This window comes from Physeter macrocephalus, chromosome 3 (assembly GCF_002837175.3).
Source record: "Physeter macrocephalus isolate SW-GA chromosome 3, ASM283717v5, whole genome shotgun sequence".
NCBI lineage: Eukaryota > Metazoa > Chordata > Mammalia > Artiodactyla > Physeteridae > Physeter > Physeter macrocephalus.
This window is the reverse complement of record NC_041216.1, coordinates 24,526,778-24,541,220: the sequence shown is the minus strand read 5'-3', so window position 1 is coordinate 24,541,220 and position 14,443 is coordinate 24,526,778. Positions and strand designations below refer to the sequence as shown.

The 14,443-nt window shown below is 62.2% G+C and overlaps 1 protein-coding gene across 2 annotated transcripts in view; it reads right to left on the bottom strand.

Moving 5' to 3' along the window:
* The window catches only part of CASZ1 (castor zinc finger 1), a 20,141-nt gene extending 7,791 nt beyond the window's left edge, over positions 1-12,350 (bottom strand). For both annotated transcript variants that reach the window (XM_028487846.2, XM_055083781.1), the window contains exons 1-7: positions 11,852-12,350; positions 7,977-8,829; positions 6,258-6,326; positions 4,184-4,274; positions 3,240-3,404; positions 2,120-2,292; positions 1,016-1,863 (exon numbers count right to left, since the gene is read on the bottom strand). In XM_028487846.2, coding sequence (XP_028343647.1) covers positions 1,016-1,863; positions 2,120-2,292; positions 3,240-3,404; positions 4,184-4,274; positions 6,258-6,326; positions 7,977-8,829; positions 11,852-12,284 — 2,632 coding nt within the window. In that variant the 5' untranslated portion in view covers positions 12,285-12,350. The remainder of the gene's footprint in view (positions 1-1,015; positions 1,864-2,119; positions 2,293-3,239; positions 3,405-4,183; positions 4,275-6,257; positions 6,327-7,976; positions 8,830-11,851) is intronic.
* Positions 12,351-14,443: the final 2,093 nt, after the last annotated feature.

Sequence of the window (14,443 nt, the reverse complement as noted above, 5' to 3'; positions counted from 1 at the left end):
GAGGAGGGAGGGAGGGAGGGAGGGAGGGAGGGAGGAAGGAAGGAAGGGAGGGAGGAAGGAAGGAAGGAAGGAAGGAAGGAAGGGAGCCACGTCCCAGATGTGAGCCGAACTCTTCTTAAGGATTTGACTAATGCTAATTACCCGGATGGGAGAAAACAGAGGGAGAGGAGTGGGGGAAACAGAAAAGCCAAAAAAAATCCAGAGAAAAAGAGTAAAAAATTTTTTCAAGAGCAGAAAACTTGGGAGAAAGGAGAACCTCTCTCCACGATGAGCCAGAGGAAGGACACAGATGCGACCTGGCGACTCTGACATGGCAGCCAGTAGCCGGGTCTGGCTCAAGTGAAAGAAATTCCAGTTGAATTCCAGGTCCTGGGTCACGCTAGCCAATTTCAAGCACTCAACAGCCATGTGACCAGTGGCTACCATATTGGACAGTGCGGAACAGAACGTTCCCACTACCGCAGAAAGTGCGACTGGAAAGCGCCGGTGGACCGGGAGACCCTGGGAGGGCATCCTTGGCCTTGACGGGCTGTCCAGGCACGAATCCCCTGAGCATCCCTGTACTGCGGCCACCCTGCCCCTCGGCTGGACTCACACGCCCTCCCAGTCACCTGGAAGAAGTCCCAGGGAAGCCGGGGATGCTGGGACTGCTCCCACTAGGGGCTGGACTAGCGGGAGTCCCTACTAGTCCCGGGTGACATAGCAGGGTGGGGGGAGCTAGCAGTTGCCCCGGGATGCTCAGGTACCCCGTGAGGCCGGGACTACTGCTTCCCCTTCACAGATGAAAAAAACAGAAACAAGAGTTGCCTGGGGTGGGTGGGCCAGAAAGAGGGGCCCCGAATAGGAAATAAAGAGGATGGAGGCAGATACCAGGCAAAGACGGGGGCAGGGGTCTCGGGGGCAGGGAACAGAAGACACTTCTGCCAAACCCCCGCTGCTCGGCTCTGCACCGAGGCCAGAGAGCTCCTGGGGTTGGAGAGGCGCTCGCTTCCCAGGCAGGGCCCAGCCTGCTCACCTGGGTCAAAGGTGGCAGAGGGCTTGAGGGCGGCCGCAGCCAGCCTGGCCATCATGGGCGAGATGAGGCCCTTGCTCGCCGAGATCCTCTCCATGATGGAGGCGGGGGCCAGCGGGACAGAGGCAGTTGCCGCTGCGGCCGAGTCGCCAGCTCCCGAGGCAGCCAGAGCGGGTGTGTCGGGGGTTACTGAGGCTGCTGTCCCTGACGACATGGTACCCATGAGGCCGGGGGCACCCACAGGCAGGGAGGTGTTGCCCCGGCCCGGAAGGATGGGGAAGTAGGGCGCGGCGCCGGGCAGGCCCGAGTTGGAGAGGGCCAGCGCCAGGGGGATGGAGCCAGGCAGGCCCTGGGCCAGCAGCCCCGAGATCTTGCTGTTGGGAGGCTTGGTGGCACTGGGCCCAGCCTCGGAGGTGGCAGTGGCGGTGACCAGGGAGGCGGAGGACTGCTGGCTGGTGGGGGAGGCGCTGAGGCTGGAGTTCTTGCTGCTCAGGGCAGAGAAGTCAACCAGGTCGTCGTTGCTGGACTCCTCGTGCTCCGTGTCCTTGGCGCCCAGCAGCGAGGGCGGCAGCCCCAGCACACCCGAGCCCGAGGCGCGGATGTGCCGGCGCTCGTGCTTGCGCTTGTGGGAGGTCATCTGGCTGGTGGAGGTGAAGGTGAAGCCGCAGCCGGCGCGGATGCAGTGGAAGTGGTTGGTGGCCTTGCTGTACACACAGCCCTCGTACTTGCACTCCTCGTACTTGTAGAACTTCTTGAAGCCATCCTTGGCGTAGGCGTCGTCCTTGATGTGGTAGCTCTTGTGCTTCTCGATGTCACACTTGTTCTTAAAGGTGAATGTGCAGCCGGGTCGCCTGGCAGGACATCGGGAGGCTGTCATGGGGCCTCACGGGGCCAGGGGGAGGCCCTGCCCTGCTCCCACGGTGGCCCTGGGAGGGATGGGCCTCTGGATGGAAGACCAGGCCAGAAACTAAGGCGGGGCCTCCGAGCAGCCCTCTGCTCCTGTTCCTACCCCCTGAGGAGGTGGGGCCCCGAGCCACCCACGGGCCTGGTGCCCTGCCTGCCGTCCCTCCCCGGGCCAGGAGGCCTCCCTGGCTGCCTCCCGCTCACCTGCAGTGGAAGTGCGTGGTCTTCTGCCCGTAGAACTGGCAGTCGGCCGTGCCGCAGTCCTCGGTGGCTCGGAAGCGCTGGAAGCCATCGTTGATGAGCTGGGTGTTCTTCTTATGGAAGTTCTCGTGGGTCATCACGTCCGACGTGCTCGTGTACACCTTGTTACAGCCCACCTGCAGGGGCCAGAGTGGCAGTCAGGGGGACTGCAGCCGGGCACCCCGGCGAGGGCAGAGCGGCTGTGCTGCTGGGTGCAGCCGAGCCTGCTCGGGGGAGCTTCGGCACCTGTAAACGTCCGACTGGGGGCACCGAGGTTAAGGTAGGACGACCCCTCAGGCCCCCAGGGCCTGGCCCGTGCTGGGCGTGGGTCGTCCTCAGAGAGCCCTGGATACGTCCCCACACAGGCGTGGGAGTCCCATCCTGCAGGAGGTGGCTTGGGGGTCCCCAGTCTGTGGCTCTACCTCTAGAGCCCCCAGGGGTGAGCAGGGCTGGACCCTGGGGCCTGGCGGTCACCTGTAGGCCGGGGACTTGTTTGGCGAACAGTTTCTGGCACAGGGCCTTCCCTACCCCACCCTGGCTGGGCCAAGGCAGGCAACGTTGCCATATTGAGTAAAAACCAGTGGAATCTGAACACTCTTGAGGGCTGGACCGTGCCAGTGTCTGCACCATCTCAGAGCCCAGAGAGCGAGCCCCCCTCTCCTCCTGGCCCAGGTTGTTTCACGGAGGCCATAACAACCCCCTGACAAATACCGGGGGAGGCGCAGGGCTGCTATGTGCAAACCAAAGTCGCTCCCCCTGGACCTGACACCTTGAAAAAGCCCAGACTCTGCGGGGCATTAAAACAAAGAATTAAACAAAAACCTCCTCAGGAACCATTTGCAATGCTGCTCTTGGTGTTAAAGGCTGAAAAATGTCGGTCTGTATAAACAGCTCGCTGAATTTCACCCGCACCAAGTATGGCCATGGGGAAGGCCCCACCCTGGCCCACCGGACACTGCCCAAGCCTGAGCGAGCCCCCGGGACTCTCTCCTCTGGCCGTCCAGCCCTGGGAAGGGACAAAGGGAGGGGCCCTGCCCGAGGCAGGCCTGCCTCTGGGGGTGGGGGAGGGGGGAGGGCGGGGCACCTGCATGCAGTGGTAGTGGGTGCTCTTCCCATTGAGGTGGCAGCCGTGGTAGTAGACGCTGCAGTCGTCCAGTGGGCTGAAGCGCATGAAGCCGTGCTGCAGGGAGTTGTCCCGCTTCTTGTGCATGTTGTAGTGCCGGATCACGTCCTGCTTGCTCGTGAACCTCTGCCGGGAGAGGACCTGGTGGGCAGGAGGCTGGGCCTGGCCCCGGGGCCCTCCGGTCTCCTTATGAATCATCCTGTTGGGTCGAGGCAGCCCAGACTGCCCCAAGGCCAGCACCCTGGACTTTGGAGGGAACAGTTCCAAAGGTTCCAGAGCCACAGACCCTTCCCTGACCTCCCCGTAGTCTCCCCATCAGCAGGCCCAGAAGCAGAGAAGATAAATCGGGCCAGGCCTTTCAGGGAGGAGCTCTGATAGGTGACAGCTCATTCTGTCTACTGCCACCTGTGGGCTCTGCCAAGCTGGGCTCCCTGGGGAGACAGAGGCAGCGGCCTCATGCAGAACGCCCGCACCCACCTCCCGCCTCTCGCTCACTCGCTCTGCACCTACCAGAGGGTGGCTTTGAACATAAGGGCCGATCTGTCTGAACCTCAACACAACCATCTATAAAATGGGGCAGTAATACCAGCCTCTTAAGGACACTGGGAAGACTCGATTAGATAAGGGACGCAGGCTGTCTGCGCGGTCCTTGTGCGTGCTAAGACTCAGCGAATGGGAGCTTTGCATTATTACCACTGGGGACGCAGGTGGCTCCAGACCCTATCGGATGCCTGTGGGCAGCACTCTGTGAACGAGAACAGGCTGGGAGCTTTTCTGGGCTCTCTGCCTGCCCAAGTCAAACTCAGGTGGCCCAGGCAGAACCGAGTCACCTCGTCCTGCTTTCAAGAGACCCCTCCGCTGCTGTGCCAGCCCGCGGGGGCGGGGCTGGTGCCCGTGGGACATACCTGGTAGCTGCACTCGGGGTCGAGGCAGTGGTAATGCTCGCGGTACTGGTAGGCGCAGTGGATGTGGCCACAGTGCTGGCTGCCTGAGAACCTGCAGGGAAGAGGGGGTGGGCTCAGGCCTCTCTGGGTGCCAGCTCCAGGGTCCTCGGCCTGAGCGGCTGAGCAGGGTCCGTGCCCGTGCTCCAGGGAGCTGCTGCTGCGGTTCAGGGGCCCTGGGTGGACATGTGGAGGGGCAGAGGTGGTCTGCTGGGGTGAAGGAGCAGAGGCTGAGAAGGCTAGGGCGAGTGACGGGGCCGCTGGGAACCCCAGATCCACGGAGCTGCAGACCCAGCCTTATCTGCCCCGGGAGGGAGTGCCAGGTGGGGCACAGAGGCCTGGCACCAAGATGGGAGGAGGAAGCTAGGCCAAGCCAGAAGCCAGAGCAGGGTCAGGGGAAGAGCCCTGGGATGGGATGGGATGGGATGGGATGGGATGGGATGCTGAAGGCACGAGCCCATGAGGTGGCCCAGTTGCCGTTTCTGTGGGTGCTGCCCGCCCACCCCTGACTCACTGCTGGGCCAGGTGCTGGGGACTCCAGCTGTGCCAGCCCAGGGCTCTGTTGCTAAGAGGTGTTAAAGGGCTCTCTCTGTTCTGGGCTTTCCTGACACTTGAAACAGTCCAAGAGTTATGAATTTTTAAAGTGCAGCATCTGTTTGGCTTCCCGTGGCAGGGAGCGCGCTCTCCGGCCAACTCCGTAGCCGGGAGCCCCGTGCCGCCTGGCCACCACCTGCCCTCCCAGAATACCCCAGGCCTTCTCCAGGCCCCGACGCTGCCAGGGCGGGGGTCTCACAGCCTGGACGATGGCCCCCGGGGACAGCGCCCCGTGACAACTGTGGAGAAGGTGGAGGGCTCAGCCCACCTGCCCCACTGCGCCGCGCATGGTGTGGGGCCGCGGGAGGGAAGACCCTCATGGGGGGAGAACCTCTTGCAAATAAATATTTAAGCTGAAGCTGCCAAAAGGGCCATCTGCTGAGGCACTAATAATAATGGTACTAATAATAATAGAGAGAGCAGAGCAAAGCTGAAAAGACAGGGAGGGACAGGGGAGGGAGACACAGAGAGCGACGGCAAAACTATGGGAGATCAACAGAAAGACGGCTGCCAGGGCACAGCCCCGGCCTTGTGCTGCATCCCCAGGGGCTGGGCGCTGGGGGCCTGAGCGGGGTGGGGTGGGGGGGAATCTGAAGGTTCTTCACCTGCCAATCCCACTGCCTTAAGGATGTAAAGGGGCAGGTCTGGAGTCAGGTGGTGAGGGGGAGCCCACTGAGGCCACCTGCCCACATCCCTTCTCATCCCCAACCGTTCCACAGGGGCCTGCAACCCCGCCTGCCCCCCGCTCACCCAGCCCCAAGTGGAGCCTTTTTTAAAAATTAAAAAAAAAATTTTTAATTTTATTTATTTATTTATTAAATTTATTTATTTTTTGCTGTGTTGGGTCTTCGTTGCTGCGCACGGGCTTTCTCTAGTTGTGGTGAGCGGGGGCTACTCTGTTGTGGTGCGCGGGCTTCTCACTGCGGTGCTTTCTCTTGTTGCGGAGCACGGGCTCTAGAGCGCAGGCTCAGTAGTTGTGGCGCGCGGGCTCTAGAGCGCAGGCTCAGTAGTTGCGGCGCGTGGGCTTAGTTGCTCCGCGGCATGTGGGATCTTCCAGGACCAGGGCTTGAACCCTTGCCCCCTGCATTGGCGGGCGGATTCTTAACCACTGCGCCACCAGGGAAGCCCACGGTGAGCTGTGGAGGGGGGGACCTGCACTCACCTGTGGCCGGGCCCTGCCTTCGGGCCCTTTCAGGTACCCCAGTCCTGCCTGGGGTACAAGCTGCTTAAGGGCATGTGGCCTGGACCACATCAAGGGGGCGGGGGCTCTGAGATGGGGCAGAGGGCAGGCCTGGGGAGGGTTTGGAAGCAGGAATGCATGGGGGCGGGGAGGCAGCAGGCACCTTGGTACTAGTGGTCACATGGACGTATGGTCCCATGGTCCCCAGGCATTCCTGCCCCCACCCACCTTCTCTCCATGGCAGTCTCCTCCCCAGGGGCCTACCTGGCAATATATTTCTGGTAAATGTTTACATCTTCAGTGACAGCTGGTTTATCTGTGGGCAATCCGTTCCTGGTGAGAGACACACAGGGCACAGCTGATTAGCAGACGAGGTGGCCTCATGCCCCAAGAGTGTCTGGGGGCAGCTCCCTGCCCTGGGGCCCTGGCCCTTCTCTCGCTCACTGTGTAGTGTTCTGGGCGCTTAGGGTGGGACTGGAAAAGTCCTTTGGCAGAAAACTAGCACAGGTTCAATTAGCCCACCTTTGGCAAGGGCTGGGCCATCTTCAGCTGGTAGGGCTGGAGGGCCCTACCTTGGGCGTGGATCTGACCTAGAGTCCAACAGCATAGGAAGCCTGGGAAGCTGGGGCCTGGCCGCCTTGCACACAGAGAGTCAGGATGCTGCTGGCTGAAGAGGGGTACCAGGTACCACTGGGGAAGACGCCAGGGGAAAGGGCAAGAACAGCACCAAGCAAGTGTGGCTGGGTGGTCGGAAAGGCCTCCCCGACGCCGAGGGCAGCTCCCTAGATCTACTCCAGGTTTCTGGACCCGCCTCCAGGAGGGATGGCTGAGGGGAAGGGTCTCACTCAGCCCCACACATTGATCCATCGATTATTTTGCCATTGTCTAGGGCTTTGCGTGGGGTGTGCCCACCCCACCCCAGCCTCCTACCTTCTCTTGCTGCCTTTCCCATGCAGCAGGCTCTGAACCTGGGAGCCCTGGCCACCAGCCTGGCACCCAGAACCCCCAGCCCAGAGTAGGGCTTTCCCAGCCAACCGTAAGCCGGCAACTGGCCCTCACGGTGGCAGGCAGAGAAAGCCTGTCATGGGCACATGGGGGTTACAGTACCCCGTGGCATGTGTGTTAGCAGATGAGCACGTGCACAGAAGTACAGGCAGACCCTGGAAATACTGCAGGTTCACTTCCAGACCACCGCCATAAAGTGAATATCACAATAAAGCGAGTCACACGAATTTTTTCGGTTTCCCAGAGCGTAGAAAAGTTACGTTTACACTACACTGTAGTCTATTAAGTGTGCAATAGCGTTATGTCTGAAAAAGCAACGCATATGCCTTAAATAAGAAACGCTTTATTGCTAAAAAATGCTGACCGTCATCCGACAGTGCAGGGTTGCCACAAACCTTCAATCTGTTAAAATACGCAATATCTTCGAAGCGCAATAAAACAAGGTGTGCCTGTACCCGCTGTGAGAGCGTGTGTGCGCACAGCAAGATGTATAGTGTGCGGGTCCACGAGCTGAGTCTGAGCGATTGTGTAGGCAGAGGAGTGCGTGCGTGTGTGTGTGTGTGTGTGTGTGTGCGTGCGTGCGCGCGTGTGCAGAAGCACGTGTGTGAGAATCTGGGTGCACAGTGGATGCGCATAAGGTGTGGGTGTGTGTGTCCATGAGTGTGAGCTTCAGAGGCAGGAAGTGGGCCTCCGGGCCACTCCAGTCCCGGGTGCAGGGCTGGCAGTGAGGGTGGTGCACGCCTTACTTGACAGTGGAGACGGTCCCCGTGGTGATGGAGTCTGTTTTGGAGTGTGTGTGTGTGTGTGTGCGTGCGCGCGTGTGCAGAAGCACGTGTGTGAGAATCTGGGTGCACAGTGGATGCGCATAAGGTGTGGGTGTGTGTGTCCATGAGTGTGAGCTTCAGAGGCAGGAAGTGGGCCTCCGGGCCACTCCAGTCCCGGGTGCAGGGCTGGCAGTGAGGGTGGTGCACGCCTTACTTGACAGTGGAGACGGTCCCCGTGGTGATGGAGTCTGTTTTGGAGAAGGTTGACTTCAGGTACTCGGGAGTGTTGAAAGGCAGGGAGGCAGGAGGCTCAGGGCCTGGCCCGGGGGCACTTGGAGCAGCGGGCACGCTGGCGAGGGGCGCAGGAGCCAGGCTGGGGGTGGGCGGAACCTTGGCGGGGCCCGGCTTCTGGATGGCCCGGACGTCGTACTTGGAGGGACGCCCCACCTTGCCCGTCTTGAAGGCGATGGCCCCTCCCATGTCGGGGCTGCCCTCCCCGGGTTTGAAGAGGTGCAGGTACTTGACGTTCTCCAGGTCGTACTTAGACGGCTTCTTGTAGGCGCTCCCGTTCTGGGGCCGCAGGTTCTCACCCGTCTTCAGTTTCTGGATGAAGAAGTCGTACTTGGAGGCACGGGCCACCAGGCCCTGCATGGGGACACTGCTGTGTGAGGGCAGGGGCAGGATGGTGGCCTTGGTCTCCAGGTGCGCGGTGCTGCTGGGCAGCCGCAGGCCAGGCAGGGAGCCCAGGGCCTCCTTGCCGGACCGCCCCTCGGCTGTGCTGCCGTGGGCCGGCCAGGACAGCTGCTCGCCGGCCTTGAGCTTGCGGATGTACTCCTCATACTTGGAGAACCGCGCCCGCTTGCTGAGGGCATCCTCGGAGGCGGGCGGCGCAGAGGCGGCGGGCGGCGCCGAAGAGGCGGCCGCGTCAGGTGTGGGGCCCGCGCGCAGCTTCTCGAAGCTGATCTTCTTGGCCAGCTCGTCCCTCGTGTTCTGGTCGTCGTAGCCAAACATGCCAAGGAACTCGCTCATGGTGGAGGCCGCGTAGTCCCGCAGCGAGGAGGCCTCTCCTAGGGCAGAGGGGAGAGGGGCCGTCACCTCTGGGAGGGGGCAGGGTAGCCAAGGCACAGGACCCGCCCCCGCCCCCAGCCCCGCCGCCGCCCCGCCCACAGAGGGAGGGGCCGGCCTGGGGGCGGGGTGGAGCGCGACATGATCTATGGACATTTGGCTCACTTGTTAGGTTTTACGACTCTTAAATTAATTTGTTTAAAAAAAAAGTAATTAATACTGGGGTAAAATAAAACGAGTTCATCAATGCCAGGAAAATCAATTTCCTAAATGTTCTGGCCGATGGCTCTTCAGTACATTAAACAAAGTTTCATAAATGTCTCCGCTCTCTTGCCTTGGCCTAATATGAAGGAGAAGTCATTTTACTGGAAGTAAGGCCAGATCCCAACCTGCCTCCCAGGGGTGGGGGTGGGAATGGGGGCTGGGGACAGGTAGGGCTGTGAGCCAGTGGCTGGGCAGTCAGGAGGGACCCCAGGGGCTGAGGGAGCCACTGGGGATGGGGTCAGGGGTGGGCCTGGCTGAGCCTGCCTGGAGGACCCTCCCTGGCCCCCACAAATGGACACACAGGCCCCTTATCCCTGGGAGGATGAGAGGCTCGCCCCAAGCCTCCTCAGGACCTGTCCTCTTGGCCCTTCCCGGCCCCCCAGGCTGCCGATGGCCCCAGACAACAGGGCCGGCGGGCAGAGAGCCTGCGGATGTGTTCACTCAGACTCCCTCAGGGCCCGCCCACCCCAGCCAAGACTTATGACGTAGAGAGTCCTTCAACCCTCCCTGCCACCTTCTGGTCACTTGTGCTCACGCACGAGGGTGGGCCACCGAGGAGAGTCAAGGCCGTGGAGGCAGTGGCTGAGTCTGGCCCATCTATCGCCCCACTGTGTCCACCGCGGGGCACACGGAGAATCCCCCGAAGCAACCTCCCCACAGGGACACGCATGCACGTGTGCACACTCAAGCTCGCAGCCCTAGCGACCTTCCCCGCCCACACACACACACACACGTGTACACAAACCACTCCAAACTCCACAGTCAGCTCCCAAGATGAGTCTCAGGACGGCGGGGGCAAGATGACCCCGTTCTGCCTGGGGCTGTTCACTGGAGACAAACCCCCTTCCGCACACAACCTTCCGCCACGAGAGGCCTGCGACTCCCCAGCACACGCCTTCCTGCACGGAACACTCGCTGAACACCGACTATGTGCTACACCCTGAATCAGGAGTGGGTACACACAGGTGGGTGAGACTCACCTGGGCCCCAGGGCACATGCGTGTTCTCGCCACTCATGCCTGAGCCTGCACACCCAGGCACGCAGAGCGGCAGGACCCCAGGCTGGGGGTCCTAAAAGCACGGCCAGGGGAAGGCGCGGCGAAGCAGGGGTGGGAGGACCAGGACCCAGCTGGGCAGCCGATGAGGGCTTTCCTCCCAACCACACCTGGAAGCGGTGTGAGAGCGGGGCTGGGCTCTGGCACAAGAGAGAACCTAGCAGCATGTAGAAAGAGCCTCGGAGCTCCTGGGAGGACAGGGAGGAGGGTAGTCCTGTGGGGACCGGGACGCGCCAGGTGAGGAGAGAGGACGGTCACGGGCAGCACCTGGCACACAAGGTGGACAGGTTGACTCAAGGAACCGACGGACAGCTGTTCCTCTGGGTGGGGTGGCCGGTGGGCTGCTGTCCTGACCTCCAGCTACTTGGGGTTGGGGACCCAGTCTGGGAGGAGTGGGCCCTGGCTGCTAGATTCAGTGGCTCAGGGACCAGGGAAAGGGGCTAAAAATAGCTGGAGGCAGCTGAGCCCTCACTATATATGGCAGAGAAACAGAAGGCTTTGAAGGGCAGGCGGCTTAGAGGAGGGAGGGGGCCAGGCAGGGGTCCCAGGGGCAGCCCAGAGGCCTGCATTCCCAAGCCCACGGTGGGCAGCCTGGGCTCCGGCTGCCTGGCTCCAGTGCCCGGGCTGAGCAGGCCGCCCTGGCTGTCACCCCGCAGTCCCACTGGGCCTCAAACCCGAGGGGCGAGGCCTGCGGCCACGAGGCCACTGGCAGTTCTAGCCCTGCCTCCTGCCATCCTAGCTCTCCACTCCCCCGGGAGGTGCTGGGGCGCTGAAGGGACAGTGGCCCTTGTCCCTGTCCCTCCCCTCTCCTCAGGCCCAGCGCAATCACCTTGCATCTGGGAACGGCAAGGGCTTTTCCTATCAGAGGAAACTGAAGGTCACACTTTTCCTCATTGATCTTGCAATGTTTGTTAATTACTCTGTCACTGATGTGGCGAAGGATAATTAAACAGCTCTGTTTATATCTTATATGCATAATTATGTGGCTGCGCAGGGCTCCCCGCGCGTAGGGAGGAGATGCGCCCCTTGCTGCAGGGGAAGGGGATCGGGAAGCGGGCAGGGGAGGCTCGGGACACCAGGCACAGGCTGGGAATGAGGCTGGGAGCTCAGAAAAGACCCCAGGCCCAGAGTTCCAGTCCTAGCGGAGACCCCCTCCCACCCAGAACCTAGGAAGGGCTCTGCATCCAAGGACAAGCAGACACCAGAAAAGCCAGCGCTTAGCCATCTCGTGGGAAAGACGTCAGCCAGGGGACCGTGTCTGGGGCAGCTGGGTGTCACGGGATATGCCGGCTGGGTGTCGCTCCCCACATGCATGTCCAGGTACTGTGCCCCCCAACAGGCTCCTCCCTATGCAGGTGCGTGTGGACAGTTGTCTACCCACACGCCGTCCGTCCATCCGTCCCTCCGTCCATCCGTCAGCCTGTCCACCAGTCCATCCGTCCATCCACTGCTTCCTGAAGACCCGCTGTGTGTTCGGCAGCCCACCCCAGCCCGGCTCACACGTCTGGGAAGCTGCCTTCTCAGGCCTTTCCCTCCTCACCCCTGCCGCCCCTCCTCAGGAGTCCTCCCTGGGTCTGAATGGGGGGTCACTATCTGGAGCAAGAGTGAGGGAAAAGGGCACGCTCTGTGGACACACACACCACTCCTTCCCCGCCGGGCCGCCCTCCTCGTGGGGTTATGTCCCGTCTGGGGCTTAGACACCCACCTGAAGCCTGCTTGGCACTGGGGCCACTATCATCCTTGGAGGCTGCCCCGTCCGAGTCCTTCTCCTCCATGACGCTGCCATCCTTGGGGGGCTCTTCGCCGTGGTCTTCCTCGTCGCTGCAGCCCTGGGGCTGCACCATGTAGACGCCCTCGGGTGGCAGCTCCAGACCCTCCCGGGCAGTCCGCCCCAGCACGGGCGTGGGTGCCGGCTCCTCGCTGTACTCTCCGTTCACCCACTTCTCGATCACCGCCCGCCTCTTGTCCTCTTCGCTGCGGGGGGCCCGGGCCACCCCCGACTCAGGGCCACCGCGCTCTTTGTCCCGGGGCCGCAGTGGGCTGTCCTCGGCCTCCGCTCCCTTCTCCACCACCACCTGGCGGCTCAGCTTGGCGCAGATGGCGTTGAGCTTCAGGCCGCCTTTGCGTTTGGCCGCCATCGCGGGCTTGCCTGCAGGCGGGTCGGGGCACCGGGTGCCTTCAGCTGCAGGGATGGAGGAGAAGGGTCAGAGGCGTGTGTGCCAGGCCCGGCCACCCACCTCGACAGCGGGGCGGACGCCCTGCCCCCGCATCCCCCAAGCCAGAGGTCTCCCCAGTGACAGTTCCACCGCCCCACCCCAAGGCCAGGGTGCGTTTGTCCCCTCACTAGACCGTGAGCTCTATCCTCAGACCCTGGCGCATACTAGGGGGTTCAGGAATATTCTGTAAACGAGCAAACGAATGGATGAACGAATGACTCTTCAAATGCAAGGGGCAGTCTTCTTCCCAGCACCTGGCTTCTGGAAGCATTTCCTCCCCTTGTTTGGCCCCCAGGAGGCAGGACAGACATGCCACAGGACCTGGCTCCACCTTCTCTGCCTTGGCCAGCTCCTGCTGCCCTGGAAGGCCTGGCTGGTCCCACGAGGCCCACTTTCCAGCCCTGAGAAGCTGGGACAGGTTGGGATTCCTCAGATCCCCAGCGGGAAGCCCAGAGGCTGCAGTTACCGGGCCTAACCCCTCAACACGACAGCCCAACGCAGCCGGCCGGGAACTGCTAACTAGGCTGCCCCAGCGCTAGCCACCTCCCTCACGGCTGCTGAGCGGGGGCGCACAGGGTCCTGGCGGGTAAATGGCAAGACCACTAACCATACAGCCTGGGACCTGCCACAAAGGCCAACAAAAGTGGACACACCTCCACCTGTTTATTTGCACATCCTGTCTGTCCACCCATCCACGTAGAGAGCTCCTACTGTGCGCCAGACCCCGAGGTGGTACCAGGGGCAGGGCGGTGGCCATGGCAGACAGTCTTGGCTCACACTCCCTCTGTGTGCACAGGGAGCCCCACTGAATGCTCCCAAGGCAGGGCTCCTCCGTGCGGCCCTCAACAGAGAGGTGGGCATGGCCGAGTCTCCACACAGGTCAGAAGGCTAAGCAAGGGGACTCTGCTCCCAGATCCACGGTCAGAAGGGGCTTCACTATAATGGATCGAGAGCCTAAAAACCCACACGCCTGGAACGCACTGAGAGGCTTACTCAGACAGGGACGGCCACACCTGTGCCAGGACCTCATCTACAAGCAGACTTGGCTTGCACACACAGATGGTTGCCCCCCGATACAGACAATGCCCAGCTGCCCCGGACCCTTGCCTCGGAGCCAGCTGCCCATGGATCCCAGCCCAGCCCAGCCCAGTTCTCCCAGTCCTGCAGCCCTGGCTCTGCCGGGCCCCACCCTCACCCCTAGCTGGATGCCCACTCTACCCACGTTTGTCCGCATCTCCAAGTCTGTGCTGCCCACACCCAAAACTCCAAGCATCATCATGGGTTCCTTCTCAAAGCTCAGCCATGGGGCCCCTCATCATGCCACCCCACCCGGCCTCAGGGCCAGCCGCCAGGCTCCGTGACACCAAGTTTCCTCCAGCAGGCCTGTGGGGAGCTGGCCTCACCTGGCCCCCTTTGTCCCCGGCCCTGGTGGAGAAGGGAAGGGTGGGAGTGGGGAGCCTGCTCTATTTTTACCGGGAGGTAAGCAGCCAAGTGTGTATGGCAGACGGCAAATGAATCTATAAATATTTATCCCAAGGAAGAGGGAAGCAGAAGCTCCCAGGGCTGCACTTGCTGCTGGTGACACCCCCTCCCCGGGCCCCCACCCATCCTGGAGCCTCCTGGCACTTGAGCCCACCCAGCCCCGCCCACCCGCTCCTGATCTCGGCTGTGTGCCTGCCTCAGTCCCTCACGGGCCCCCGCCAGCTGCGATGCAGCTGTGCACCCAGGGCCCACCCCCGCCCGCAGGCCCCTTTGCTCCGCCCATGCCCCCTACACCTGCCCTCCAGCTGCTGCTCTGCCCCAGCCCACCTGCCTTCCAGATGTTGCCCTCCCTCTGACTCTACTGCTGGTCCGAGGGGTGGCGGTGGAGAAGGGGTGTGGGCCTGGGGTGCAGGGCAGGAGGCAAAAGCAGGCCTTACTCAAAAGTGCAGACACGTGTGAGTCTGGGGCTGCGAGCTGGGGTGTGTGTGTAAGAGCTGAGGTCCAAGGTGCCTGCCCGCCCGCCTTCCGGCCCACCCTGTGGGGCCTTCTCCCCTCCCCCTCCATCAGGGCGCCCTGGGACCTGCAGACTACCCCCCTCG